Raw genomic sequence first — 27,911 nt, forward strand, 5'->3', positions numbered from 1 at the left:
GCATTTGGGGGGACATAATACATTCAAACTGGCACAACCACTCTGGCTGCTTCTTGGAGAATAAACTGGAAGGGAGGTATGGAAGCAGGGAGGCTAGTGAGAAGATACTGAAATAGTATTGGTGAGTGATCACAGTGTCTTGGATTAGGGTAGTAGCACTGGGGATATAAAAGAAGCAAACGATTCAATATTTATATTTTGATGGTAGAACTGACAAGATGTGTTGATGAATGGGTTAGAAGTGGGGAGAAATCAAGGGTGACTCCTAGATTTTGGCTTGATTACCTGTGTGAACAGAAGGGTTATTCATGGAATGGATTGGATTAGAGAAAGAACAGGTTGGAGGAGGAGGAAAATACATAGGTAGCCTGTGCAGTGGATAGAAATTCACTATCAAATTGAACTGGAAATTCAAGTCAACTTGAACATTTATCAAACAATTCTTGATAAAGGTAATAAGAAGACAATTAGATGGTGAATGAGAGTTGTTAGAAGTAAAGCTCATTAAAGCGTAAAGTTAAGGAAAGCTACCAGCTGTTCTGGCCCATGCTTCCTAATCAAGCAAGTACAGGCTGAGATCAGCTGGACTCTGTAAGTTTGGATCTGTCACTGGAATCCAACTTTGGGGTTCAATTACATGGTGAGTGTAGGGAGAGAATGCCATTCATTCAAATATTTTTTGAGTACCTACTATGTGTCAGGCATTGTTCTAGACACTGGCGACAGTCCAGAACAAGACAGACTGGGCTTCATTCTTCCTCCCACTCCACCCTCATTTTCAAGCACCATAAAGCTTCCTTTTCTAGAAATTAAGCTACAACCCTTGTGTCCCAGCACTTTCCCTTGGGATATTTCTGGCTATATTCTTTTCAAAACTTAACTTCTCCTTACTTAGTGTCAGGAGACCTGGGTTTTACTCCCAGTCATATTGATAATTTGCTATGATTGTTATTGTGAGTTAGTTATTTCATTTTTCTTGGTTTCAGAGACCTCATCTGTGAAAAGAGAAGACTTAGCTAAACATCAGTGGTTTTCAAACTTAACTTTAGCTGTGGACCCTTTCTTGAAGTAAAATCTTACACAGAGCCCCACATATTAAACAGATAAAAGTGGAGAGTCTCTGGCTGAAATGCGAATAGAGGGCTCACACTCCCACTGATTTGTCTTTCCTCATCTCCCAAGGTAGCTTCTGAGCCCTCTCTTCAGAGCTCCTAAAGTTTTGGAGAGTAGAAGTTTAAAAATTACTGGGTTAGAAGATCCCTGCAGGTCTCTCCTGTTCTAAGATTCCATTACTCTATAAGCAAAGCACTATAAGCAAGAGAAAAACAAGACACAGTCCATTATCTTAAAGGAGCTTGCAATCAAGTGGAAGAGATGTACTACAAAAATCAATCAATTTGGTTTATTGAGCAGCTTCTATGTGCATGGGACCATTCCAGGTATGCTGCACCACTTTCTACTTCTTTTCAGTGGAAGACTTTGGCTAATGGCTTACTGGTGTCTTCTTCACCCCAAATCCTGCCATCATCCCAGAAGATGTCAAGGTCCATATAGATCATCCTCCAAGACCTTAGCATCACACTTCCTCAGTCTCCTCATCTCCAATTACCTCCTCATCTCTCCCACTTTGCCAAGTACTTGCATGACCACATCATGTATTGTTTGATCACCTGCAACTGTTTCACTTCTTCAATACTAAAATTAGATAGCCCAATTCCTTATTTTTTTACAGAAGTTTACTCTCAATGTAATCATAAATACCTTAAATTCCTTGCCCCCTTTTTTTCTATCTCTTTATCAGCTCCTTTTACTAGCTTCCTTATCCAATGTAGAGTCGAGAGTTTATTATTTCAATCACTGTTTAAAGAAAATGTTTAACTCTCCTGCCACATCATCCTTCCATTGCACTCACATAGCAAAAACTCAACCCTGGATAAATCCATCTGCCTTCTCATGTTTATAATACTAAGACTACTGAATGTTGCTAAAGAATATCACATATTCTCAAAGACAAATGCAATATAAATTCAGGGTCTCCAATGTTCGCGCCTTCAACACTACCTGCTCTCCCCAGTTAGCTTTCTCTTCTGTTCTCCATAATGATTATTTCAAACATGTTTCACTCTCTTAAAAACTCTGATACTTCTATTTCCTCTCTCGCTCTTGGAAGATGTCTTTGCTTCCTACTTCACAGAGGACACAGAAACCACTGAACAAGTCCTTTGACTTCATCTAAGTTAAAAGGTCACCTGCATCTCGATCCATACTCCCTTTCTTCCTCCTGTTACAATGGACAAGGCGGTCCACCTCCTAGCTAAGGCTATTCCTCCTGCTGGTACTCTGAATCCTTAGCCTATCAACATTAGGACTCTTTTCCTTCAGCATTTAAAGATTTCTTCCTCCTTCAGCTCCAAATTCTCTTCTTCCCTTTACAACCAAACTTTTTGGGAAGCATTATCTACAATCACCATTTTCACTTTCTCATCTCCCACTCACTCCTCAGTTCATTCCCATTCAAAATTCCATGGGATGGGATCTAGAAAGCCATCTGTTTTCTCCCCTTCATTAGAACCACTCTTATCAGTCTTCAACCACCTCCTTATGGCTAAATTCAGTAGTCACATTTTATTCATTATTTTTCTTGACTTCTTGGAAGTATTTTACACCATTGATTACTCCTTTTGTCTTGAAACCTCTAATTTGGCTTTGATGACACCCACTGTTCTGATATTTTTTCTACTTCTCTCAGTTACCTTTGGGGGGATGGGGGTTCAGTATACTCATTTTATCTCATATCTAGGTTTTCCTTAGGTTTTTGCCTTCATGTGCTATTATCAAGCAACATAAAAGGCAATCTCATCCATTCACATGACTTTTGCTAAGATTTACTTGTTGATGACTCCCAAATTTATCTCCAGCCCAGCCCTCTCTTCTGAGCTCCAAACATGTCCACTTGGCTGTTCCCAAAGACACTTCAAAGTTAATGTGTTAAAGCGGAATTTATCTCCCCCTTTCCCTTCAAACCTATGTTCCCTAACTCAGTGAATGACACCATCACACCAGAAATTTAAACATCAATGTTAACCTCTTCCTGTACCCAAAGCCCCTCTGCCTACCATCCTCTCTTCCTCACTTCCTACATTCATCAATCCCTAAATCCTGTTGATTCTATCTCCTCTCAATTTTATCCACTTTTTGCCTCTTAACTGGTTTTTCTATGTTCATTCTTGTACCAGCAATTTATTTTCCGCACAGCAGGCAGAGCGATTTTTTTTTCTAAAACACAAATCTGCTTTTGTCTATCCCAAGCTACTAAATTGTGCAGTTGTTTTCTATTGCCCAAACTCTCTCACACAGACATTCATTCCCCATCATGATCTGGTCTCTGCCTACCTCTTCAACCTCATCATGCCCTTCCCCATTTCCTCTCTTCACACTCTCTGCTATAGCTAGCTGCATTGAGATCATTTTTAGTTCCTCAAACACATCATGCTTTCTCTTGAGAATTTCACATCCCCCTCCCCTGAAAATTCTTCCCCCATCTTTTTACCTAGTCCCTGGTTACTTTTACCCTCAGGACTCAATTTAGTATGTCATTTCCTTTAAGAATATTTTCTAGCTCAATAGCTTGGGTTAGGGTCCCTGCTTTGTACTCCCATAGTATCCAGTAAAGCCTGTTTAACTATCTTCTCCATCAGACTATATGGATGGGCTATAAGGGTACAAATTGCATCTTATTTTGTATCCTCAGTATCTACCTACAGTACCTGGCACATGGTAAATACACAATTTATTGTTGAATGTGGTTATCATGGACCTGATATAAGTGAAGGCTGTGAAGTGGGGCATTAGAAGATAAGCAAGCAGGGAAACAGTATGAAAAGAGGAGAGAGGGAAACATACGGCAACTACATAGACTTCTCACAGTCCCAACTATGGGATGTAGTTTGGACCAAGTTATGGAAACAGGCAGCAGTAAGGAGCTCCTTATAGGGAAGCCCAATATCCTTCTCAGGGCAAAGTTCCTCATCCCCCAATTGCATTAAGGCAACAGCCTTATTCCTTGTGGCAAGTATCCCTGCTAAGACCCCAAGTCAGTTGGGTGGATTTTTGTCAGATTTGAACATTACTATCGACTCCTTCTCTGATTGGCCATTTTCATCTCCATTGCCATGTTCTTGATCCAGGACACTGTCTCTTCATCGGTGGCTCATGTCTGCATTAACTGGTCTATCTTTCCTTGTCAATCCACAAGAAGGAGATACTAGAACAAATTCCCTCAAAAACCTTGTAATACACTGCTCCAGTATTCAAGAACTAGACTTTGTTTTTCCCACAGCAAACCTAAATGCTGTGACTTAGCTTCCTGGCCCGTTGCTCTTGGGACCCACCATCCCTCCAACATGTTCTTCCCACTTCTGCAGCTACGTTTCTTGATTGTGACTCTTGGACTCAGTGCTTGCTCTCAACTTAGAAAGCAACTGTTAAGAGGGTGTAAAATTCAGGGGTCCCAAAATGGCAAAACAATCTTCTTCTATCTTAGAACATTCACAGAGTTATAAAGTTTGTTATACCTAGACATATTTTTCCCAGTTTACTGATGAGCATATCTTTTAGTACAGTATGTAAGTCAAAAAAGACATTTATTGTTTCCTCTTGATTATCTGGTTCTAGGTTTTTGTCCAAACAAAATTTAATTGCAACTATTAGTTTCTATGGAAGATACTTTTTGTAAAAAAGTAGAAATAATGACTGTGTAAAAGAGTTTTTTTTAACAAAGAAGTTTCTCCAAACTTAATTATGATACAAGGTTAAATAAAAACAGCAGAAATCAAACTTCTCTGCAAAATATAGCCTTAATTATGTAAAAATACACATATATATATAAGTGTACAAAAAAAGATAATAAAAATTAGGATGTTAACATCTCTCAGTGGTAGGTTATCATAATCTCCTTATCCTGTTATATGCTTTCCAAATTTTCTATAAAAATCGTATTTATTTCAAAAAGCAGAAAAAAGTTTAAAAATGTGGTGATACATCCAAAGTCAAACTCTTTGGGGAATATTTATAACTAATTTTCCACTCACATCATTTGGAAATCAACATCAAATTCTTAAAGTGATCAAGGCAAAAAATGTACAGCAACCCCCCCCCCCCCAAAAAAAAAAAAAAAAAAAAACTTAATGTGATATGGGATTTTCTCAATTTACCAGCATTCCTCTCTCTCTTCCTTTGGGCTTTGAATCTCTACTTCCAAAATTGGTACTTTAGACACAAGATCTTTACAGATATTTTCACTTGTAATTAAATTAGCAGCTGCAGTTTTTCCCCCTACAGTAAAATTATTTAATTGTTTGAATTCTTCAGAAAGCTTCAGGACCTGTAAAGTTAAGTGAAAAAACAAATATTCCAATTTGCATACTCTATAAGTGTGAAAAAAGTATATTGATTCCATTAAATTTAAGCAATAATTATTGGCTTAAACAATATAAATTGACATCCTAATTTAAGTCTTTTTCCAATTTAATCTAATACTTTGCAGTTATTACATAGCCCAATCCATTTTACTATAGGCATAAGGGTGCTTAAGTCCACATAAAAAAAAAAAAGAAAATATTTTTGGTTTCTGGGGTTGGCTTCTCAGAGTGCTGTTTAGGGTTTTGTTTTCTTTGCTCTATAGAGTTTTACATTACCACACATTTTTGTTCTCCAATTTTAAATATACTCCATTGATTCATAAAGACAAAAATGTATTGCTGCAATCAAATATTAGAAAGAATAGTAGATGTACATTGCAAAGAACAAATTTCTTTCAGTCTTACCTTATTTGTTTGAAAACACTTGAGCTTGTATAGGTTCCCAGACTATTGTAATGTTCTCAAACTTCAGTGTATATATTACTTAAAATGCAGAGTGGCTAGTTTCCCTCTTCCTCCAAGATTCTGGGTGGAAAATGGAAATCTGCACTTTAAATAAGTATCCCAGTAATTCTGATGCAAGTGGATGCTTTAAGAGTCACTGCTCTGCTATGTGATTTGGCAAAATATTGTTCAGGTGTTTTTTGAGGGAAGGGACAGAATCTGAAGATCTCCTTTCTTCAAAGGTTGTTGTGTACATCTTCACATAAAATGAAACAACACTTCCTGCAGGAAGTAGAAAGAGTACGTGGGGGATGGTTCTAAGGAACGATGAAAGTAACTCCATAAAAGTATTGTGTTATGGTAGACAATATCCTGCCTGATTCACATCTCTGAGCCTTTCTGAAAATGCAGTTTCTATAGTAACTATGTTTAATTTTTTGAACATAATGGATTTAATTCTAAGGATCAATTTAAGTTTACTTTCAGAGATCCTTTCATTTGTTTTCCTAGGTCTCCATAATTATCTGAAGAGGAAATACTGTGTGTGACATGGACTATAATCTCATAATAGTTGAAGGCAGGAACTGGAGTGGCCCAGAGATCAGTCTTTAACTGGGCCTTGGGCAATGGGAAGGTGGATAGGTGAAGAAGAGAGGATAACACATTTTAAGTATTGGAGAGCAATACTGTCAAAGGCATTGGTATGGAACTGAACACAATTTATTTGTGGAGAAGTGAAGAGACTGATCTTACTGGAGTAAAGGCTGTAAGATGAAGAGCTAAGGAAATATGGAAAGATTGGTAGGGAAGGGTCAGATTATGAAGGTCCCTGAAAGAAGAATTTCCTTAATGAGGCTGCATGAGTTTTGTAAGCAAAGAAAAAGTACAAAATGATATTTAATCACTGATTTTTATGGTCATTGTAAAAATATAAGCATTGACAGAAATAATAACCTTAGTTTTTTAAGAAAAAAAAAGAAAGCCAAACAGCAGAGTTTAGACTTAATATTACAGCAAACTGAAAACTGCTGAAGGTTTCTGAAGAGGATGGTAACATTAATTCTGAGAATTTTCTAGGTATTCTGGATTCTCATTTGACAATGACAGTAGGTAGGAGTTTTCTCTTTTTTGTCAATAAAGTTAAATCCACAGGATCTTCCATGACACAGATGTTGTGGAACAATACCAACTCTGTTCCACAGGCTTCACTCTATCAATATTTTTTCTTAGTGACATAACTGAATCTGATAATCAGCCATGTTTAATTACCATAAATATTGACCTGATTGTTCTACTTTCTGACTGAGACCTTAGAGTAGAGTGGACAGAGCTCAGGCCAAGAATTGCTATGTAACTTGGGCAATAATTTAATATCAGTGGGGCTCAGTGTTCTTATCTGTAAATTGAGGGAGCTGACCTACAAGATCATACCCCTTAAACAGTTCTTAAATTCTGTGAATATGAACCTAGGTTTTGTGACCCAAAGAAAAAGACAGCCTGTAAAACAGGGGCTTCAACAAATTCATAAGATACAAATTCTTTAGCTACTCTTCAAGCAAGAATGCCTTGAAGTCTGTGTTCTGCAGAGAAACCAGAATAAAAGAATCAAGATTCAAAACAGACTCAATGCTAAAAGTAATGAGTATAAGTTTGATGGAGAACAGAATACATGTAATCTTAAAGTATCTCCCCATAAAATATTCATTAATTATAAAGGAAAACATAACTTTATAGTTATCCTGGCAGATACCACCTTAACCAAATGATCAAAGTAAGTATCACCAGCAGCTGAACAAAAAGACATCATGTGTCTCCTGATGTAATGCACTGAGAAGGACACAATAACACTTCTGCAGTATTCCTGCCAAAAACTCATAACCAGAATCACATTGTGAAGAAACATCAGACAAACCCAAGTTCAGGGATATTCTTCAAAATAAATAGCAAGGTCCTGAAGAACAAAGAAATACTGAGGAATTGTTACAGATTAAAGAAGATAAAGAGATGTGACAATTAAATGCAATGTATTATCCTGGATGGGATCCTGGATTAGAATTTTTTTTCTCTTGTTATATAGTGGGACAATTGGCAAAATTTGAATAATATTAGATAGCAATACAGTATCAGTGTAAATTTCCTGATTTTGAGATTTGTACTGTGTTAATATAAGAGATGTCTTTGTTGTTGTTGTTTTAGCAGACACACAGAAATATTTAGGAGAAAGGAGGCATTATATTTTCAACTTCCTCTCAAAGGGTTCAGAAAAATCAGTGTGTATGTATATGTATGTGTGAGTAGAGAGAGAAAAACTGAAAAGGGGAGAGAAGGGGAGAGAGAAAGAATGATAAAGCAAATGTGGTGCCATGTTAACATCAGGAAGAGTAAAGGTATACAGGAATTCTTTTTATTATTTTTGCAACTTTTCCATAAGTCTGAAATTATTTCAAATTAATTTTTTTTAAAAAAGAGATCCAGCTTAGAATAATGATCTGGGTCTCTCATTTTTATATTACATTCTGCATCTCAGTTCATCCTCTGTGTTAACTTTCTGGAGTTAAACTTTCTGGTTTGAAAGATTAGGCACTTTAATTGTACAAAGTATTGATAATTCACCTTGCTGACTAGGTCCCACTAATAAAGCTTAGTTGTAAGCTATGCTCTAGACATGTACCCTCCCAGGCAGCAAACCCTGTGTTCTGAACCCTTCTGTCCCTATCACATACTATCTGATCCATGTCTCAATCCCTCAGGAACCTGCTTCCTGCTTTCCAGAGTAACAACTACATATAGGATAAATTAGGTCTTGATTTACTCCTGCACCTCACACTTAGTGTTAAAGCATAGCCCAATATATTTAAACTGTGTTCATGCCACTGTTCCTTTCTCCCATTTTAATCTAGCTCAAAAGAGTGATTGAGGAAGGGAATTTTAGCCAGGAGAAGATGGTGATAACCCAATAGGTAGGATTCTAGAAATTACACAAACTCTCCATTTGGTGTTGGACTAGGCCTGGTTCTGGCAGCCAGTTTTACACTTGGGGAACAAACTGGGGTCATGACATTTAAACATTTTCCTAATTCTAAGTATGAACCTAATTTTCAATGTGAGAAACATGCTTTGATTCTAAGTTTTTAATAGAAGACATTTAAGTAAAACTTTTACTTTAAAATACGTGTTCCAAAAATTAAGTTGTGGGAAGCTGATTTAAAGTAAAAATCCTAAGTTAGCCAAGCACTGGTTGAAGTCTGAATACTTATCCTGAACTATAAATTGACTTATAACATACACTATTTGTCAATTTATTCTGTAATAATAAAAGAAATTCCAATTTTCAAGTTGTTTCTTACTGAAAATTAATTTCTTTATATCCTATCCTCATAAAAAATGTGTTAAACATTGAACATTTAAATACTTATTAACTCAGTCTCACCTTTGTTTCTAATTCAGAATTCTCTCTTTGTAGTAAGTCATATACTATTAAAAAATGGTCTCTGTCTTCTGTTGTTCCTCTAAGACTTTGAATTTCATTATAAAGGCATGTAAGTTCTGACTTTGATTTTTGCAATTCCTGATTGAGAAATGAAGATATTGAGCAGAATCAAATAAGACTATTTCCCCATAAAAGGTATACTATTTATAAAAAGGAATCCTGAAATGGTCCTGACAGACAAATTTTTGTTTTAAATATTCCAAACTATCTTCCTGGCAGATAGACTCCTTTCTCAGTAGTTAAAACAAGGGTTAGCTAAATCAATTAATTAAATTGAGCATTTTTATTTTCTATCATTTACAGGTTGGAAGACTGGACTTCTAGAGTCATTCCTACTTCCATCAAGACTTGAATAGAGATAATTTCTCCAGCAGCTCTTGCATTAAATAGATATATTACCTGTTTAAAAACAAATTTTTAGAAATTATCATTTATATATTATGTGCTATGTGGTTTACCTTTAATCCTTGTGACAGGTAGGGTTGTTACTTAGGCTCAGAGAGCTTAAGTAACCTGCCTAAATTCACAAAGCCAGGAAATTGTGAAGCTGAGATTCAAATCCATGTTTGTCTGACTTCAAATTCTGTGTTATTACCTACAAATTATGCTGCCTTATTTAATGATGTACATTGAGTTAATTAATTATCAGAATTCAACTAGGGCTTCATCTAATCCTGATTATTTTTTTATATCCATGAGAGAAAACAATTAAGTTAGATGTAGATTTTTATTAAATTTCTGCATTGATGACATGGAATATGCAGTATTTGAGAGATGATATAAAATTTATTTCAGGAGGGGAGCTAAGTGGTATTTTCCTAAGGCCTTAAGGTTCAAGGAAGAGGAGAATGTTCCTAGAAAGGCATTGGGCAAAAAGGTGAAAAGGTAGGCAGTGGCTACCCAAAAGCCACAGGGAGGAGAGGGCAAGTGATATTGATGTTGATTTCCTAACTCCTTATTTCCAAGAAAATCTTTGTACATCATCAGGATGAGATTTGGGGGTATTATATTGGCTGCCCCCATCCTGCAAACTGATTAAGCATCACAGACACCTAAACTGATTATCTATACATCCATGAACTCACTTCCAGGTGTCTCTTCAAATAGAGGCTAATTACGTCTCCTTTCCAAGATGGGAGGATAAGAGGTTAAAACAAGAAACAAGTCCACAACTCTATGCCAGCATAATAACCAATCACCTGCTACTTAAAGGGCTCTTTTTGATTAGTGCTGGGACTCAGATTGGTGAAACCGAAGAGTCACCCTATTATTATTACTAGAAGCACATATTCTATAGCTCCAATTTATTTTAAAATCAAAATAAATGATTATATGAAATCCTTAATTTAGAAGTGCAATAGATGAAAATATCCTGAATGTCAAAATGTGAAAATACCTCACTTTCAACTTTCAAAGCCTTCTGTACATTATTAAGATCAGATGTCAATTGCTTTCTCCTCTCCCTCTCTTCTGATAACTCATTTTCAAGTATTTCAATTTTTTCTTGGCTCATTTTCAGTATCTGTAAAAAGCATTTTACATAATTAATTCTAAACAGAAACAACAGTGTTTCCTATAAATTCTGACAACAATTTTCTGCCTAACTCAATTATAAAGTCATCTAGGGGATACAAGAACCTGGAAAAAGTTGTTCATGGCATCACAGATCATAAGATACATCTTTCTTTCCAAGCATGTTTTCTAACTGTAAAATGGAACTAATACTTATCCTGCCTACATTATAGTCATCAGTGGGAATAAAATGTGATTTTGAAAGTATTTTGTGAATTTTAAACACCTAACAAACATAAGGTATTGCTGAAACCTTGCCAAATTAATTGATAATAATAATTGCAATAATAATGATAGCAACCTCTACTTATTTAGTGCTTACCATATGTCAGATACTGTTTTAAGTGCTTTACATGCTGTGCCAGTTTGAATATATTATGTCCCCCAAACGCCATTATCTTTGATATAATCTTGTGTGGACAGATGTATCAGTTTTGATTAGATTGTGATTCTTTGAGTGTTTCCATGGAAGTGTGCCCCACTCAACTGTGGGTAATGACTCTGATTAGATAATTCCATGGAGGCATGGCCCCACCCATTCAGGGTGGGCCTTGATCAGTGGAGCCATAGAAATGGGCTGACAAACAGAAGGAACTCAGTGCAGCTGTGAGTGATGTTTTGAAGAGGAGCTACAGCTAAGAGGGATACTTTGAAGAAAGCACAGGAGCTGCAGATGAGAGACAGTTTGAAGACGACCATTGAAAGCAGACTCTTGCTCCAGAGAAGCTAAGAGAGGACAAACACCCCAAGAGCAACTAAGAGTGACATGTTTGAGGAACTGCATCCTAGAGAGGAATGTCCTGGGAGAAAGCCACTTTGAAACCAGAACTTTGGAGCAGACGCCAGCCACGTGCCTTCCCAGCTAACAGGTTTTCCGGACACCATTGGCCATCCTCCAGTGAAGGTACCCGATTGCTGATGTGTTACCTTGGACACTTTATGGCCTTAAGACTGTAACTGTGTAACCAAATAAACCCCCTTTTATAAAAGCCAATCCATCTCTGGTGTTTTGCATTCCGGCAGTACTAGCAAACTAGAACACATGCATATCTCATTTTGTTTTCCCAGGACCCCTATGAGATTTGAACATGATTTTTACCAAGGAGATAGGTGAGTCTGAGATATGTGAGGTAATTTGCCCAAGCAAATTACTCAGCACTGGGATTCAAACCTGAGTTTAATTTTACTTTTAACATCTACACTATACAGCCTTGCCAGAATGCATTTTCTCTTGTGTACAAAAACCTATTAGGAAATTAAATTGAGGTAAAAAATGCAGCTTAGTGAATACAGAGTGAGAACTGATCCAATTCTCTTAATACTGTCATCAAGCTGCAGACACTTCTCCACTGTAAGAGCACATCTGTCAAGTGATCTAACTGCATATTTGGTTTGACCAGTGAAGAAGCAATGGTATACTGGTTAAGAGCTTTACCAGTCCTGTTCTATTATTTACCCACAGTGGGGCCCTGAGCCAGTTACTTAACTTTTCTTAGCCTTAATTTCCTTATCTGAATATTAGACATACATGGGCATTTATAGGCACCTATCCATAGAAAGTACCCTGTAAATGGCAGTTTATATTGTTATTGGATCATTTTTAATTTTTCAGGGAGCCAATATCTTTAAATCATCCCTACAATTTCAACATTTTAAAAATGGGATCCTGCATAACTGACTACTCCTGGATCCTACATTCTGTAACCACTGATCATATTCAAAGCAGTAGATTTATGAATCTTTGGAATGTACTTTCTCTTTTTGCCTATTTTCAGTAATTCTTAAGGATCCTTATGGGGTCTGCCTCACCTGTATTAGAAAATTCAATGAAAAACTCTTTTATGTCTTACCTCATTGAAATCTTGTACTTTAACTGCCTCTTGATCTTTCATACTTGTTTCTCTTCTGTCTTCCTATATTGCTTATAACTCAGGCTCTAAGATGGAAAGCTTAATTCAAATAAGTCACAGATGAAATACATGTGTTACTTTTTAAAATACTGGAAAATAAGCTATATTTAAGTGTCCTCCCCTGAGGTTATACCCTTTAAAGCTCCTCCTACCAACAAATTTCACCTCCTATCAGGCACTCAATCATGTGGAAATCTGCTTTATTTGAGCCCTTGCTGCTATTTGGCAGCTGAGCCAAAGGGAACAAGTATTAGAAAAATGCATACAGAATCCTGATTGTTCTGGACTAATTGAGCTGTCATTTACTCTTTTCATGCTCAGTGTCAAAAAAAAACAGGAACAGCAATCCAAAAATGATGATGTGGGAAGAGTGAGGATGCTACTAGAAAAATGGATGCTGAAACAAAAGTGTAATTTTACAAATCCTCCTGTCCAGTGGTATAGACAAAAGGTGTAGTTAAGAATCATGTCAACTTCTGAGCAGCATTGCACAAGGATATGGTGAATGGGAAATGATACATTTTTTTCCCAAAGCAGATTTTCCACTCTTTATCAGCCACTGCCTGCACTAGTAAACATTTTTGCACACCCACACATGGCACGCTGCTGCATTCAACACTCCACTCAAGATCTCCCTTAGCCCCACCCTTAGACCATCTAAGTTGCCTCTACTGAAAAGAGGAACACTTCAAACACTTAAAAATGAAAACTCCCTTCATTTTCTTTTTGTTTTTTTTTTCAGTATAAGAATGTCGTATTTGACTGTTATAATTTTAAAAATAGCTTTTAAAAAGTACATATATTTGAAATTTACCATAATTAGTCTGTGGCACACTGAATATAGTTATGCAGTTGGGCAACTTATGCCTTCATGAGACTAATGACCAAAGTTTAAAGCAGAAAAACACAGGAAAGGGGAAGCAAACAATGTGAGAATGAGCAATGGGATATAGAGAGCTTTGGGTAGCTGAAGGGAGCCTACCTCACATGTCAGCCATCAGCAAACGAAGAGGAGGACTAATGGCTTGCTAGGGAATTGCCTCATTAGCATGGGTGGCTGCCAACGACTCTGTGTAACGGTGTTAACAGCTCAGAATTTTCCACTTTCAATGTTCTACTATCTGAAAAGTAGCGACCATCTAGTGCTCTGAACTGAACTATGCCTCCCAGGTATAGCATAAGTTTTAGCCATTCTCCCTATGTGCTTGCTTGTACTGTCCCTTTTCACAAGCACAGACAAATGAGATGGCAAATACAGACACTGTAGAGTACTGTCCTGTAATCACCTCTAGGTGGAGATGGTTTACGTGTTCAGTGCTGGGCATGCCACAGGTGCTCTGTAAATCCCCACATGATGGTACTGTGTAGAAAATGAGAGCAGGGCCAGACAGACCTGGATCAAGAGGCTCTGCCTCTTACTTTGGTCAAGTTCAACTTCTCTGAAAAATGAAATGGAAACACAACTACCTATCTCAGTGATTACATGAGATTATGTTTGTAAAACACCTAGAACAGATTATGGCACATGGTAAGTACTCAATATATTGTGGCTATTATTATTGCTGCCAGATACCTAGCTTTCTTCTATTTTAAGCATTTTCTCTGGGAACATGCATACTAGCAGCACTGAAATGGTGTGTTAAAAGTAAATCTATGTGCATATAGAAATGGGTAAAGAACACAATTGTATCTTGAGAAGGCTGCTTAATTTAAGGAAGTGGTTTGCTAGATTATTTTTCCCTTTTAAGCCACAAAAGCCCCCTACCATATTATTTTCAAAAGAAATCAGGAAACTTTCTACAGACTGCCCAGAAGTGGAAGCTTTTCTGGTTGATGTGGAGGTAGAAAGACATCGAGTCTTAGACCTGTGAAACACTCAGAACACAGTTTGCTTCTGAGAACACAGTTTGAAAGTCACTGATTATTTTAGCTTCCCAGCTGCTAAAACAAATACTATACAATGGGTTGGCTTAACAACAGGAATTTATTGGCTCATGGTTTCAGAGACTAGAAGGCTTGCTTCCTCTCCAGGTCAGTATCGTCTGGCTGGCTGGCAATCGTTGGGGTTCCTTGGATTCTCTGTCACATGGAAATGTACACAGTGACATTTCTCCTTTCTCTTCTGGGTTCCATTGACTTCCAGCTTCTTGCTGCTCCTGTGGCTTCTTCCTTCTGTGCCCAATTTCTTTTGCTTATAAGACTTCAGCCATATTTGGTTAAGCCCATACTTATTCAGTTTGGGCCCACCTTAACTAATAATACATTTGAAGGTCTTACTTACCAGGGGTGGGAACCTGAACATGCTTTTTGTGGGGGACATGATTCAATCTCAAACACTGATCTAGTGCCAAGAACATGGGTTTTGTAGTCAGGCAAAGATCTGTAATCTTGACTCCCACACTAATGAATTTGTGATCTTAGTTTCCTCCTCTGTAAAGCAGGGTGAACAATACCTAATTCCCAGGATTTCTGTTAACATTAAAAGAGGTATGTCAAATCCCTACCAGAGTCATTACAACATTGCAGACATTCAATAAATATTAGTTTGCATCCTTTTACTTCATTTTTTGGAGGAAACATAAAATAAAGTAGTCAGAGATCAGGAGAGAATGACTGCATGAGACACTTGAGTGCCCAACTGAAAGCTGAAGATCCATGCATAGGTCAAGATCTGGTAACAAGTTCCTGGGAAAGCACTGTTGCTTCTTATCTACATGACTGCAGCACTCAGTTCACCTAATTCCTCCGCTAAGAATGATCCTTTAGTTAATATTTACAGGTATTACCATTACCCTACTGCCAAGGAAGGTTGAGGGTTTTTTTTCTTTTATAAAAGATTAAGAGGGAACTCTGAAGGCAGAAGCTATTTAGTACCTACCCTTTCCTCAGGAAAAGACTTTAAAAGGTCATTTACATAACTATATGATCGCACTGTGAACAGTTGATTGTATACCATGGATGATTGTATGGTATGTGAATATATTTCAATAAAACTGAATTTAATTTAAAAAAAAGAATATTAAGGAATAAATTCTAAAAGGAAAAAAAAAAAAAAAAAAAAAAAGCCATTTAACTGTGATTACTTACTCCTAAGAATCCTAAGAATCCTGAGAATCTTTTCCAGTTTTAAAGACTTCTACTTGTTAACACCTTTAGAGAAAAGAAGCATTTTTTACAATGTTCCTCCTTAGCCCATTCCAGCTGACACTTCATGGGATAAAGTAGGTAAAGGATAGCTAGAGTCACTATAAAGAATTATTTTAGAAATTCATGCATATTTCAAGTCTTGATGACAAGGAAAAGAAAACTGCTTTATACCACAGCCTAGAGGACTAAGATTAGACACAGAAAAAATTTCTGGTATATAAACAATAAGGAAACCTGTATGCTCTTCTTCTCTGAACATATTTTAAAATAAGAGAGATGCTGATTTATCCAGAATGTCAGAGATAACATCTATCATAGAAAGATATAGATTAACTCCAAGGATTTTCTCTAATCCCAGAATTCTATTATATAGAGGACCACTTGGAGGTGCACCACTGATAACTCTCTTCAAGAGAGAACTTGCAACACTCCTCTCAGGTAGCCTCTAGCCAATGACTGAGCATGGCAGGGATATTAAGGACTGGCCATTCTGCCCCACAAGAAATTCCTCTGCAGTCTCTTATTATAGTGAAGCTCCTTGTTGGGCTGGCTGAGACTCTCAGAGCTGCACCACATTCTAAGTCTCTTCCTATCCAATCTTCCTGTTTTTTTTTTAAAAATAATCTATTTATTTTTAATTGTGGTAAAAATATACATAACATAAAAATCATTTTAATAATTTTAAGTGAACAATTCTTTGACATTAAGTTATATTGACAATACTGTGTGACTCTCACCACTATTCCCAGCAATTTGGATCATCCCAAATGAAATGTCATACTCATTTAGCAATACCTCCCTACCCTTTACCCCCAGTAACCAATATTCTGTTTCTGTCTCTATAAATTTGCTAATTCTAAGTATTTCACATAAGAGAAATCATGCACTGTTTATACTTTTGTGTCTCACTTATTTCAATTCAATATAATGTCTTCAAGGTTCATCCATGTTGTAGCATGTACCAGCACTTTGCTTCTTTTCACGGCAGGGGAATATTACATTGTATGGAACTACCACAATTAGTTCATCCATTCATCTGCTGATGGAATGGACACTTGGGTTGCTTCCACCTTCTGTCTATTGTGAATAATGCCATGATGAACACTGGTGTACAAATTTCTATCCAAATTTCTGCTTTCAATTATTTTGGGTATGTACCTAGGAATAGAATTGCCAGGACATATGGTAATTCTATGTTTAAATTTTTGAGGAATTTCCAAACTGTTTTCCACAGTGGCTGCACCATTTTACATTTCCACCAACAATGTACAAGGGTTCCTATTTTGCCATCATTTGTTATTTTCACTTTTAAAAATAATAACCATTCTAGTAGGTATGAAATGATAACTCATTGTAGTTTTAATTTGCATTTCTCTAATGGCTAATGATGTTGAGAATCTTTTCATATACTTATTGGCCTTTTGAATATCTTCTTGGGGAAATGTCTATTTAAATCCTTGACCAATTTATTTTTTATTTTTTTAAGTAGTTTTATTGAGATGTATTCACATACCGTACAATCATCCACAGTGTAAAATCAACCATTCACAGTACCATTATATAGTTGTGAATCAACTTTTGAACATTTTTATTACTCCAAAAAATAAAAAATAAAAAAATAAAAATAAAAATAAAAAAACACCCAAAACCTTCTATCACCCCACATCCCATCCTATTTTTCATTTAGTTTTTGTCCCCATTTTTCTACTGATCTGTCCATACATTGGACAAAGGGAGTGCAAACCACGAGGTTTTCATAATCACAAAGTCACACCATGTAAGCTACATAGTTATGCAATCACTTGACCAATTTTTAAACTGGGTTGTTTGTCTTTTTGTTGCATTCATTATATATTCTGGATATTAAACCCTTATCAGATATATGGTTTCCAATATATTTTCTTCTATTCTGTAGGCTGTCTTTTCACTTTCTTATAATCTTCTTTGATGCACTAAAGTTTTAAATTTTGATTAATTCCATTTTATCTATTTTTTCTCTTGTTGTTTGTACTGTTGGTGTAAAAATCTAAAAATCCATCACTTACTACAAGGTCCTGAAGATATTTCCCTATGTTTTCTTATAAGAGTTTTGTAGTATTAGGTCTTATATTTAGGTTGTTGATCCATTTTGAATTAATTTTTATATATGGTAAGTGGTAGGGGTTCACATTCATTCCTTTGCATGTGGATTTCCAGTTGTCCCAGCACCACTTGTTGAAGAGACTAATATTTCTGCATTAAAGTGACTTGGCTCCCTTATCAAAAATCAACTGATCATAGATGTGTGGCTATATCTCTGGACTCTCAATTCTATTCCATTGGTCTATCCTTATGCCAGTACCTCACTGTTTTAATTACTGTAGCTTTATAGTAAGTTTTGAAATCAGGAAGTCTGAGTCCTCCAACTTTGTTCTTTTTCAAGATTGTTTTGGCTATTTGGGGCCCCTTCCAATTACATATGAATTTGATAATCAGTTTTTCTATTTCTGCAAAAAAAAAAAAAAAAAGGCTGCTGAAATTCTGATAGAGATTGCATTGAATTTGTATATCACTTTAGACAGTATTAACACCTTAACAACATTAAGTGTTCCAATCCATGAACATGGAATGTCTTTCCACTTATTTAGGTCTTCTTTAATTTCTTTCAGCAATGTTTTATAATTTTCAGTGTATCAGTCTTTCACTTCCATGGCTAAATTTATTCTTAGGTATGTTATTCTTTTAGATGATATTGTAAACGGACAAATGTAAATTGTTTTCTTGATTTCCTTTTCAGATTGCTCATTACTGGTATATAGACTCCAACTGACTTCTGCATGTTTATCTGGTATCCTCCAACATTGCTGAATTTGTTTATTAGTTTTAGTAACTTTCTTGTGGATTTTGGGGATTTTCCATATATATATATATATATATGCTCATGTCATCTCTGAATAGGATAATTTGACTTCTTCCTTTCCAATTTGGATGTCCTTTATTTCTTTGTCTTGCCTGATTGCTCTGGCTAGAACTTCCAGTACAATGTTGAATAGCAGTGGTGACAACAGGCATCCTTGTCTTGCTCATGATCTAAGGAAAAAAGCTTTCACTCTTTCACCATTGAGTATGATATTTGCTGTGGGTTTTTCATTTATGTCCCTATCATGTTGAGAAATTTCCCTTCTAGTCCTGTTTGTATGAATGTCTTTATCATGAAATGATACCAGATTTTGTCCAATGCCTTTCTGCATCAAGTGAGATGTCCAAGTGGGTTTTTACTTCATTCTACTAATGTGGTGTATTACACTGATTGATTTTCTTATGTTGAACAATTCTTGCATTCCTGGAATAAATCCCATTTGGTTGTGGTATATATTAGGCTTATGCTGGCCTCATATAATGAGTTAAGAAAGAATCCCTCCTCTTCTATTTTTTGCAAGAGTTTGAGAAGGATTGTTGCTAAATCTTCTTTAAATGTTTTATAGAATTCAGCAGTGAAACTATCTGGTCCTGGACTTAACTTTGTTGGGAGGTTTTTAATTATTGATTCAATCTCTTTATTTGTTATATCTGTTAATATTTTCTATATCTTCTTGCATCAAATTAGGTTATTTGCATGTTTCAAGGAATTTATCCGAGAGAGAGAGAGAGAGAGAGAGAGAGAGAGAGAGAGAGCCATGAAAGCAAGAAGCTGAAAGCAATGAAACCCAGAAGAGAAGGGACAGACCAGCAGGTGCCACCAAGTGCCTTGCCATGTGGCAGAGTCATCAAGGATCTCCAGCAGCTGGTCTTCAGGAAGAAAGCATCACCTTGAAGAAGTCTTGATTTGGACATTTTCTTGGCCTTAAAACTGTAAGCTAATAAATTTCCATTGTTTAAGCCAACCCATTTCATGATATTTGCTGGGGCTGCCTAGCAAACTAAAACAGATTTGGGTACCAGGAGAGTGGGGTACAAATATCAAAAATGTGGAAACAGCTTTGGAATTGGGTAATGGGTAGAGGCTGGAAGAATTGTGAGGCACTTGATAGAAAAGGTTTAGATTGCTTTGAAGAGACTGTTGGTAGAAATATGGATGCTAAAGGTACTTCTGATGAGGCCTTGGAAGAAAATGATGAATGTGTTTTAGAAACTGGAGAAGAGGTGATCCTTGTTTTAAAGTAGCAGAGAACTTGGCAAAATTGAGTTCTGATGATGGATAGAAGGCAGAATTTGAGAGTGATGAGCATGGATATTTAGCTGAGGAGATTTTCAAGTTAAATGTGGAATCTGCAGCCTGGATTATCTTGCAGCTTACAGTAAAATGAGAAAGGAAAGGAATAAGCTGAAAACTGACCCCCTGGGCACAACAAAATGATAAATGGATGGTTTGGAAAATTCTGAGTTTCTGGAAAGCAAGTTCCCTGAGAATAGTGCCCTTTGTGATGGTTTAACTGAACATGGACCCAGTAAGCCAGTTCAATGCAAGTAAGGATTGGAAATGAAGTTATCCAGGAAGGATCTGTGGAAAATCCTACAGTCTGATGGTCTGGACCCCTATGTACTACACGCAAAACCAAAAAGCTTTTTATGACATCTGTATGAATGGAACCACTGCTGGCCTGGACTACAAATGACAGAAAAGAGACAGATCAAAGGAAAAATCACTTCAAGGGCAGAACCACGGACACTGAAGCATGGACTGAAGATACCTTCTTGGGCCAAGAAAGCAGATCCACCCATGTGTGTGGGAAGGGTGAGTATGTCCCAGTGCTTGGAGAAGGTGGGCCTTCTACCCTGTTGTTCAGAAAGAGTGGAGCTATGCTAGTCTTTAGAGATGGTGGAGCATATGCCCCAGGGATTGTGCAGTGTCTGACCACCACCCTGGTGTTCTCAGAGATTGGAGCCTGTGCCCTGGAGATTGTGGAGAGTCTGGCTGCCAACCCAGTTTTCCCAGAGGGTGGAGCCTATTCCTTGGGGATTGTGGAGTCTGGATGTCACCCCAAGGTTTGAAAAGGGTAGAGCCTTCACCCCAGTGTCTGGGGAGAGTAAGGCCACTGTGCAAGCACTTGAAAGGACCTGCCATTCCATCAGGTCCAGAGGACAAAACATCATTCCATAGATGACTCTCAGACCTTGAAATATAATGAAGTACGCTTTTGGAATTGTTTGGGACCTGTGACCCCTGTTTTCCTTCCAACTTCTCCCTTTAAGAATGGGAATGTTTACCCTTCTTTGTATATTGGAAGCAAATAACTTGTTCTTTAGGTTTCACAGGTACACAGACATAGGATAATTGTGCCCCAGTACAGTCCAACATGCATAACCAATTTTGATGAGACTTTGTATTAAGAATTGTTTCTGAAATGACTTAAGACTTTTGGGATATTATGATGGAATGAATGTATTTTGCATATGAAAAGAACATGTCTTTTTGAGGTCCAGAGGGTGGAGTGTTGTAGTTTGAAGATGTATGTACCCAGAAAAACATTTTCTTAAATTTAGTCCATTCCTATGGGTGTGGACCCATTGTAATAGGATTTTTGATGAGGCTACTTCAGTTAAGGTGTGCTCCACCTCATTCAGGATGGGTCTTTATCCCATTGCTGGAGCCTTTTATACATGGAATGGGGAGAGAGAGACAGAGAGAGAGAGAGAAACAGAGAGAGAAAGAGACCATGGAAGAAAGAAGCTGAAAGCTGTGAAATCCAGAAGAGAAGGGAGAGACCAGAGGAGCCAAGGATCACCAGCAGCTGGTCTTTGGGAAGAAAGCATTGCCTTGATGATGCCTTTATTTGGGCATTTTCTTGGCCTCAAAACTGTTAGCTAATAAATTTCCATTGTTTAAGCCAACCCATTTCATGGTATTTGGAGCAACCTAGCAAACTAAACCAATAATAATACAGGATTTTGTATTTAATGTAGTTATTAATGTAGAGCTACTGTCTAGTGGCCTTTTATTTCAGGCTGAAGGACTCCCTTTAGTATTTCTTGTAGGTCAGGTCTTCTGGAAATGAACTCCATCAGCTTTTGTTTATCTGTAAATGTGTTAAACTCTCCTTCTTTTTTGAAAGATAATTTTTCCAGATATAAAATTCTTGGTTGACAGTTTTTTTCTTTAAGAATTTAAAATATGCTATCCCATTGTCTTTTGGCCTCCATGTTTTCTGATAAGAAATGTGCTATTAGTTTTATTGGGGATTCCTTGTATGTGATAAGTTGCTTCCCTCTTTCTGCTTTCAAAACTGTCTCTGTGCTTGAATTTTGATAATTTTGCTATAATGTGTCATGGTTAAGATCTCTTAACAGTCCATCCTGCTTGGAGTTCATTAAACCTCTTGGATGTGTATATTCATTAAGCCTCCTGGATGTGTATATTCATGTCTTTATCAGATTTGGGAAGTTTTTAGCCACTATTTCTTCAAATACTTTCTCCCTTTCTTGTCTTTCAGGGATTCCAATCATGCATATGTTGGTATGCTTGATGGTGTACTACAAGTCCCTCAGACCCTGTAAATTTTTCTTTATTATTTTTTCTTTCTTCCTCTCACACTGGATAATTTCAATTTTCTTGTCATCAAATTCATGAATCCTTTCTTCTGTGTGTTCAAATATACTGTTGAATCTGGCTAATGAGTTTTTCATGTCAATTACCATACTTTGCAGCTCCCAAATTGGTTTGGTTTCTTTTTATAATTGCCATTTCTTTATTTTCTTCAAAGTTTTTCTAATTTCCTTTATTTATTTGCACATGAATTCCTTTAGCAAATCAAACATATTTAAGACAGTTGATTTAAAGTCTGACTAATAGTTCTAATATTTGAGCTTCCTAAGGGATGGATTTTGGAAAATTCTTTTTGTTCTTTTTTTCCTGTGAATGGTCCACACTTGCCTGTTTCTTTGAAAGTTTTGTAATTTTTTTGAGACTGGGCATTGTGAGTACTATGTTGTCATAATGTTGTTATATCTGTGAGACCACTCAATTGACAAAGAATAGTGTCTTCAACAAATGGTGCTGAGAAAACTCCATATGCAAAAAGATATCCATATGTAAAAGAATGAATTGTGACCCCTATCTCACACCATATACAAAAATCAACTCAAAATGCATCAAAGACCTAAACGTAAAAGCCAAAACCATCAAATTCCTAGAAGAAAACACAGGAAAGTTGTTTCAGTTTGCTAAAACTGCTAGAATACAATACACCAGAACTGGGTTGGCTTTTAAAATGGGGATTTATTAAGCTATAAGTTACAATTCTAAGGCCACAAAAGTGTCCAAATTAAGGTATTAAAAAAGAGGATACCTTCTCTGAAGAAAGGCTACTGGCCTCTGGAGTTCCTCTGCCAAATAGTAAGGCACATGGCTGGCATCTGCTGGTCCTTCACTTCTGGGTTTCATTGCTTTCAGCTTCTTATTCCAGAAGCTTTCTCTCTGACCATCTGTGGGTTCTCTCTTAGCACCTCCATGGCATTTCTCTCTCTAAGCTCTCTCTAAATGTATCTGCCTTTTATCCTCTCATAAAGGACTCCAGTAAAGGATTAAGGCCCAATTTGAATGGGCTGGGTCACATCTCAATTGAACAATTTAATCAAAAGGTCCCACCTACAATAAGTCTGCCCCTACAAGGATGAAGTAAAAGAACTTGGTGTTTTCTGAGGTACATTATAGCTTCAAACCAGCACAGAGGCATCTTCAGAATCTTGTGTTAGGAAGGAAGGAAAGAAGGAAGGAAGGAAGGAAGGAAGGGAGGAAGGGAGGAAAGGGGGGAAGAAGGAAGGAAGGGAGGAAGGGAGGAAGGAAGGAAGGAAGGAAGGAAGGAAGGAAGGAAGGAAAGAGGAAGGAAGGAAGAATACATGTCACAAAATACTACAAGTAGGTAAATCTTCATATCTGGGTAAGAGTGTATATTGGAGTTTTATGCATTCTTTTTGCAACTTTCTTATAAGTTCAAAGTTCTTTCAAAATAAAAAGTTACAACAATTGTGATGGTTAGGTTCATGTGTCAACTTAGCCAGGTGACCCAGCTGTCTGGTCAAGCAAACACTGGCCTAACAATTGCTTTGAGGACGTTTGTGGCTGGTTAATAAACCAACAGGCTGGTTTATTAAATCATCAGTCAATTGACTGCAGCTGTGACTGATGACTCACCAAAGGGCGTGTCTTCCACAATGAGAGAATGCAATTGGCTGGATTTAATCCAATTAATCAGTTGAAGCAAGAAAGATAGAGGACCTTCTTCTTCTTCTTCTTCGGCTGCCCAGTGAAGCATTTCCTGAGGAATTTGTTGAAGTTGCCAGTTTGTTTCCTGAGGAGTTCATCGAACACGTTCGTCGAAGATCCCAGTTCATTTCCTGAGGAGTTCGTCGAAGTTGCCGGTTCATTTCCTGAGGAGTTCATTGGGTACCTTCACTGGAGGATGGCCAATGGCATCCGGAAAACCTCTGTTAGCTGGGGAGGCATATGGCTGGCATCTGCTCCAAAGTTCTGGTTTCAAAATGGCTTTCTCCCAGGATGTTCCTCTCTAACAAGCTTGCTCCTCTTCAAAACATCACTCACAGCTGCACTGAACTCCTTCTCTTTGAGTCAGCTCATTTATATGGCTCCACTGATCAAGGCCCACCCTGAATGGGTGGGGCCATGCCTCTATGGGAATATCTCATCAGAGTCATCACCCACAGCTGGGTGGGGCAAATTCCAAGCAAATCTAATCAGCACCAAAACGTCTGCCCCACAAGACTACATCAAAGAATATGGCTTTTTTCTGGGGGACATAATACATTCAAACCGGCATAACAATGACTACAGATTTGTCAGATAGTATGAAAGCAAGAAGACAATTTTTAAAGTACTGAAAGAAAAAAAAAGTCAACTTAGAATTCTATATCCAGTAAAACATCATTCAAAAATGAAGACAGGTTCCATCCGGTTCTCCCAGCGCCCCTGCCGCGGGTCGCAGCAGCTCGGGCGGCGGACGGAGCGGCGGAGGCCGGCAGCTCAGCTTCGTGGAGGATCTCTGCGCGCCGCGGCCCGCAGCACCCGGCAAGCGCCGGCTCCGCTGCTAGGATGCCCAAGAGGAAGGTCAGCTCGGCCGACGGCGCGGGGAAGGAGGAGCCCAAGAGGAGGTCGGCGAGGCTGTCAGCTAAGCCTGCTCCTGCGAAAGTGGAAGCGAAGCCAAAAAAGGCAGCGGGAAAGGATAAGTCTTCGGACAAAAAAGTGCAACCAAAAGGAAAAAGAGGAGCAAAGGGAAAGCAAGCTGAAATGGCTAACCAAGAAACTAAAGATTTACCTGCAGAAAATGGAGAAACTAAAAATGAAGAGTCCAGCCTCTGATGAAGCAGGAGAGAAAGAAGCCAAGTCTGATTAATCTCATATACCATGTCTTATCAGTGGTCCCTGTTTCTCCCTTCTTGTACAATCCAGAGGAATATTTTTATCAACTATTTTGTAAATGCAAGTTTTTTAGTAGCTCTAGAAGAAACATTTTTAAGAAGGAGATTGAAATCCCACCTCATCCCATTTTTTAAGTGTAAATGCCTTTTTTTAAGAGGAGAAATCATTTGCTGGTTGTTTATTTTTTGGTACAACCAGAAAATAGTGGGATATTGAATTATGGGAGGCTTTGACTGTCTTGGTTGTCAACTTTAACATTCCATAGGGTGGGGGGTGGCAGTTTTTATACCCTGTAATACAATGCATACTAAATGATGATTTGGAGTCACAGTCTTGCATTTAATATGTCTTGAACATTTTAAATTACTTCTATTCCAATGTTTTTAGTAGAATTGTTTCTTAAAACTGCTCCCTGATCTTGGCTCTCCCTGTCAGAACTGTGTGTGCTCTGTAACATCTTTGGTTGTGGTCGTCCAGTTTTCCTAATAACTTTGTTATATGCTGTGAAAGATTGGAAATGTGAGTATTTAGTGTGTATGATATTAAATTGTGAATTAGTGGGACTTAACGATGTAACAGCTTATCAACATTTGAAGATATTGGTACTTGATATCCTCTTAGGGAAAACTTGCCTCCAAATTTTAAGCTGGAAAGTCACTGGAATAACTTTAGACAAGAATTACAACTCTATGGCTTTTTAGATTTTCGGTACATACATTAATTGTGTACAGATTGTTCATAATGTCTGTGTGCTGATCTTCAGAACAACCAATAAAATCTCAATTATGAAAGAAAAAAAAATGAAGACAAAATAAAGACTTTTTCAGAAAAACAAGGATGTATACAAAGTAATGATGAGTTCTAGAAATAGTTAATATGTGGTTAAAAAAAAAAGCCAAGAGTATAGCTAATAAGCAACTCTGAGAGATAAAATTGGAAATGTTTATAAAAAATCTCAAACCAAAAGAAGGCAGGAAAATAGGAGTGAAGAATAGAGGGGAAATATAGTAAAATGGTAGATAAAAACCCAGGAACATTGATAACTACATCAAAAGGAATACTCAAGAGAATTGAAAACACACATTCACACAAAAACTTGTGCATGATTGTTCATAGCAGATTATTCATAATATCCTCAAAGTGGGAACAACCCAAATGTCTATCAACTGATGAGTGGATATATAAAATGTGGTATTATCTATATAATGTAATATTATTCAATCATAAACAGAAATGAGGTACTTATATAACTACAAACTAGATGAATCTTAAAAACATTAGGCTAAGTGAAAGAAACCAGACTCAAAAGGTCACATTTTATATAATTCCATTTCTATAAAATGTTCAGAACAGGCAAATCAAATTGAGGTAGAAAATAGATTAGTGGATGCCAGGGGAGAGGGTAAGAGTTGGATGGGGGAATGACTGTTCTTGTGTACTGGGTTTCCTTTTTGGGGTGATGAAAATGTTCTGGAAGTAGATAGTGATGACATTTTTACAACTTTATGAATATACTATAAACCACTAAATTGTATACTTTAAAAGGTGACTGTTGTGTGAATTATAGTTCAATTTATAAAAATAAGTTTAATTAAATATGTGTAAGATCTGTGCACTGACAACTACAAGACATTAGTGAGATAAATTAACGGAGACCTAAATAAATGGAAAGACATACCCTGGTCATGGATTGGAAGACTCGATATTGTTAAAATGTAAATTCTCCCTAAATTGATCTGAAGATTCTATGCAAACCCAATGAAAACTCCAGCAGGCATTTTTGTCAACATTGACAAACTGATTCTAAAATATATACAGAAATTCAAATCACCTAGAACAGCCAAAATGACTTTGAAAAGGAAGAATCAAGTTAGAAGTGTTAAACTTTTTGATTTCGAGACTTATAACAAAGCTACAGAATAGTATTGTCATAAGAACAAATGCATAGCTCAATGGAATAGAATAGAGAGTCCAGAAATAAACCCACATAACTGATTTTCAAAAAAGGAACCAAGGTAATTCTATAAGAAAATAATTGTGTTTTCAACAAATGGTTGTGGAATAACTGGATATACATTTGGAAATAAATGAACCTCAACCTTTACCTCACACCATATACAACAATTATCTCCAGTGGATCATACACCTAAATGTAGATGCTAAAATTATAAAATATTTATAATAAAAGATAGGAGACCTTGAGGTAGGCAAAGATTTCTTAGACAGACTTTTTGTATTTTATCATAAAATTACAAAACACTGATGAATTGGACTCTACCAAATTTTAAAACTTATCTTCAAAAATACTGTTAAGAAAATGAAAATATAAACCATAAACTGGGAGAAAATATTTGTAATACATATCTCTAACAAAGGACTGGTATCCAGAACATATAAAGAAATCCTGCAGTTCAATATAAAGAAGATATATACAGCCCAGTTTATAAAGGAACAAAGGATTTGTACAGATGCTTCATAAAAGAACATATACAAATGGCTAATGAGCACATCAAAGCATACAGTGTTATTAGACATCCTCAAAATGCAAACTAAAACCCAATAAGATACCACTACAT

General features: G+C 36.9%; 2 protein-coding genes across 3 annotated transcripts in view; one reads left to right on the top strand and one right to left on the bottom strand.

Annotated features, from left to right (window-relative positions):
- Nucleotides 1-27,911, bottom strand: part of CCDC30 (coiled-coil domain containing 30) — a 247,826-nt gene that overhangs the window by 128,027 nt on the left and 91,888 nt on the right. Inside the window, exons 7-9 of one of the 2 annotated variants that reach the window (XM_037827515.1) lie at nt 10,751-10,876; nt 9,295-9,432; nt 5,214-5,383 (exon numbers count right to left, since the gene is read on the bottom strand). The exons of the other annotated variant lie outside the window; for it this stretch is intronic. Of the exons in view, the coding sequence (XP_037683443.1) occupies nt 5,214-5,383; nt 9,295-9,432; nt 10,751-10,876 (434 nt within the window). The remainder of the gene's footprint in view (nt 1-5,213; nt 5,384-9,294; nt 9,433-10,750; nt 10,877-27,911) is intronic. 2 annotated transcript variants of the gene reach the window in all.
- On the top strand, nt 24,985-26,126 carry LOC119527467 (non-histone chromosomal protein HMG-14-like). The gene has a single exon (XM_037827517.1). It carries the CDS (start codon nt 25,009-25,011, stop codon nt 25,273-25,275), a length of 267 nt encoding a protein of 88 aa, XP_037683445.1. The 5' UTR covers nt 24,985-25,008; the 3' UTR covers nt 25,276-26,126.

Source organism: Choloepus didactylus, chromosome 2 (genome assembly GCF_015220235.1).
Source record: "Choloepus didactylus isolate mChoDid1 chromosome 2, mChoDid1.pri, whole genome shotgun sequence".
Taxonomy (NCBI): Eukaryota; Metazoa; Chordata; class Mammalia; order Pilosa; family Megalonychidae; genus Choloepus; species Choloepus didactylus.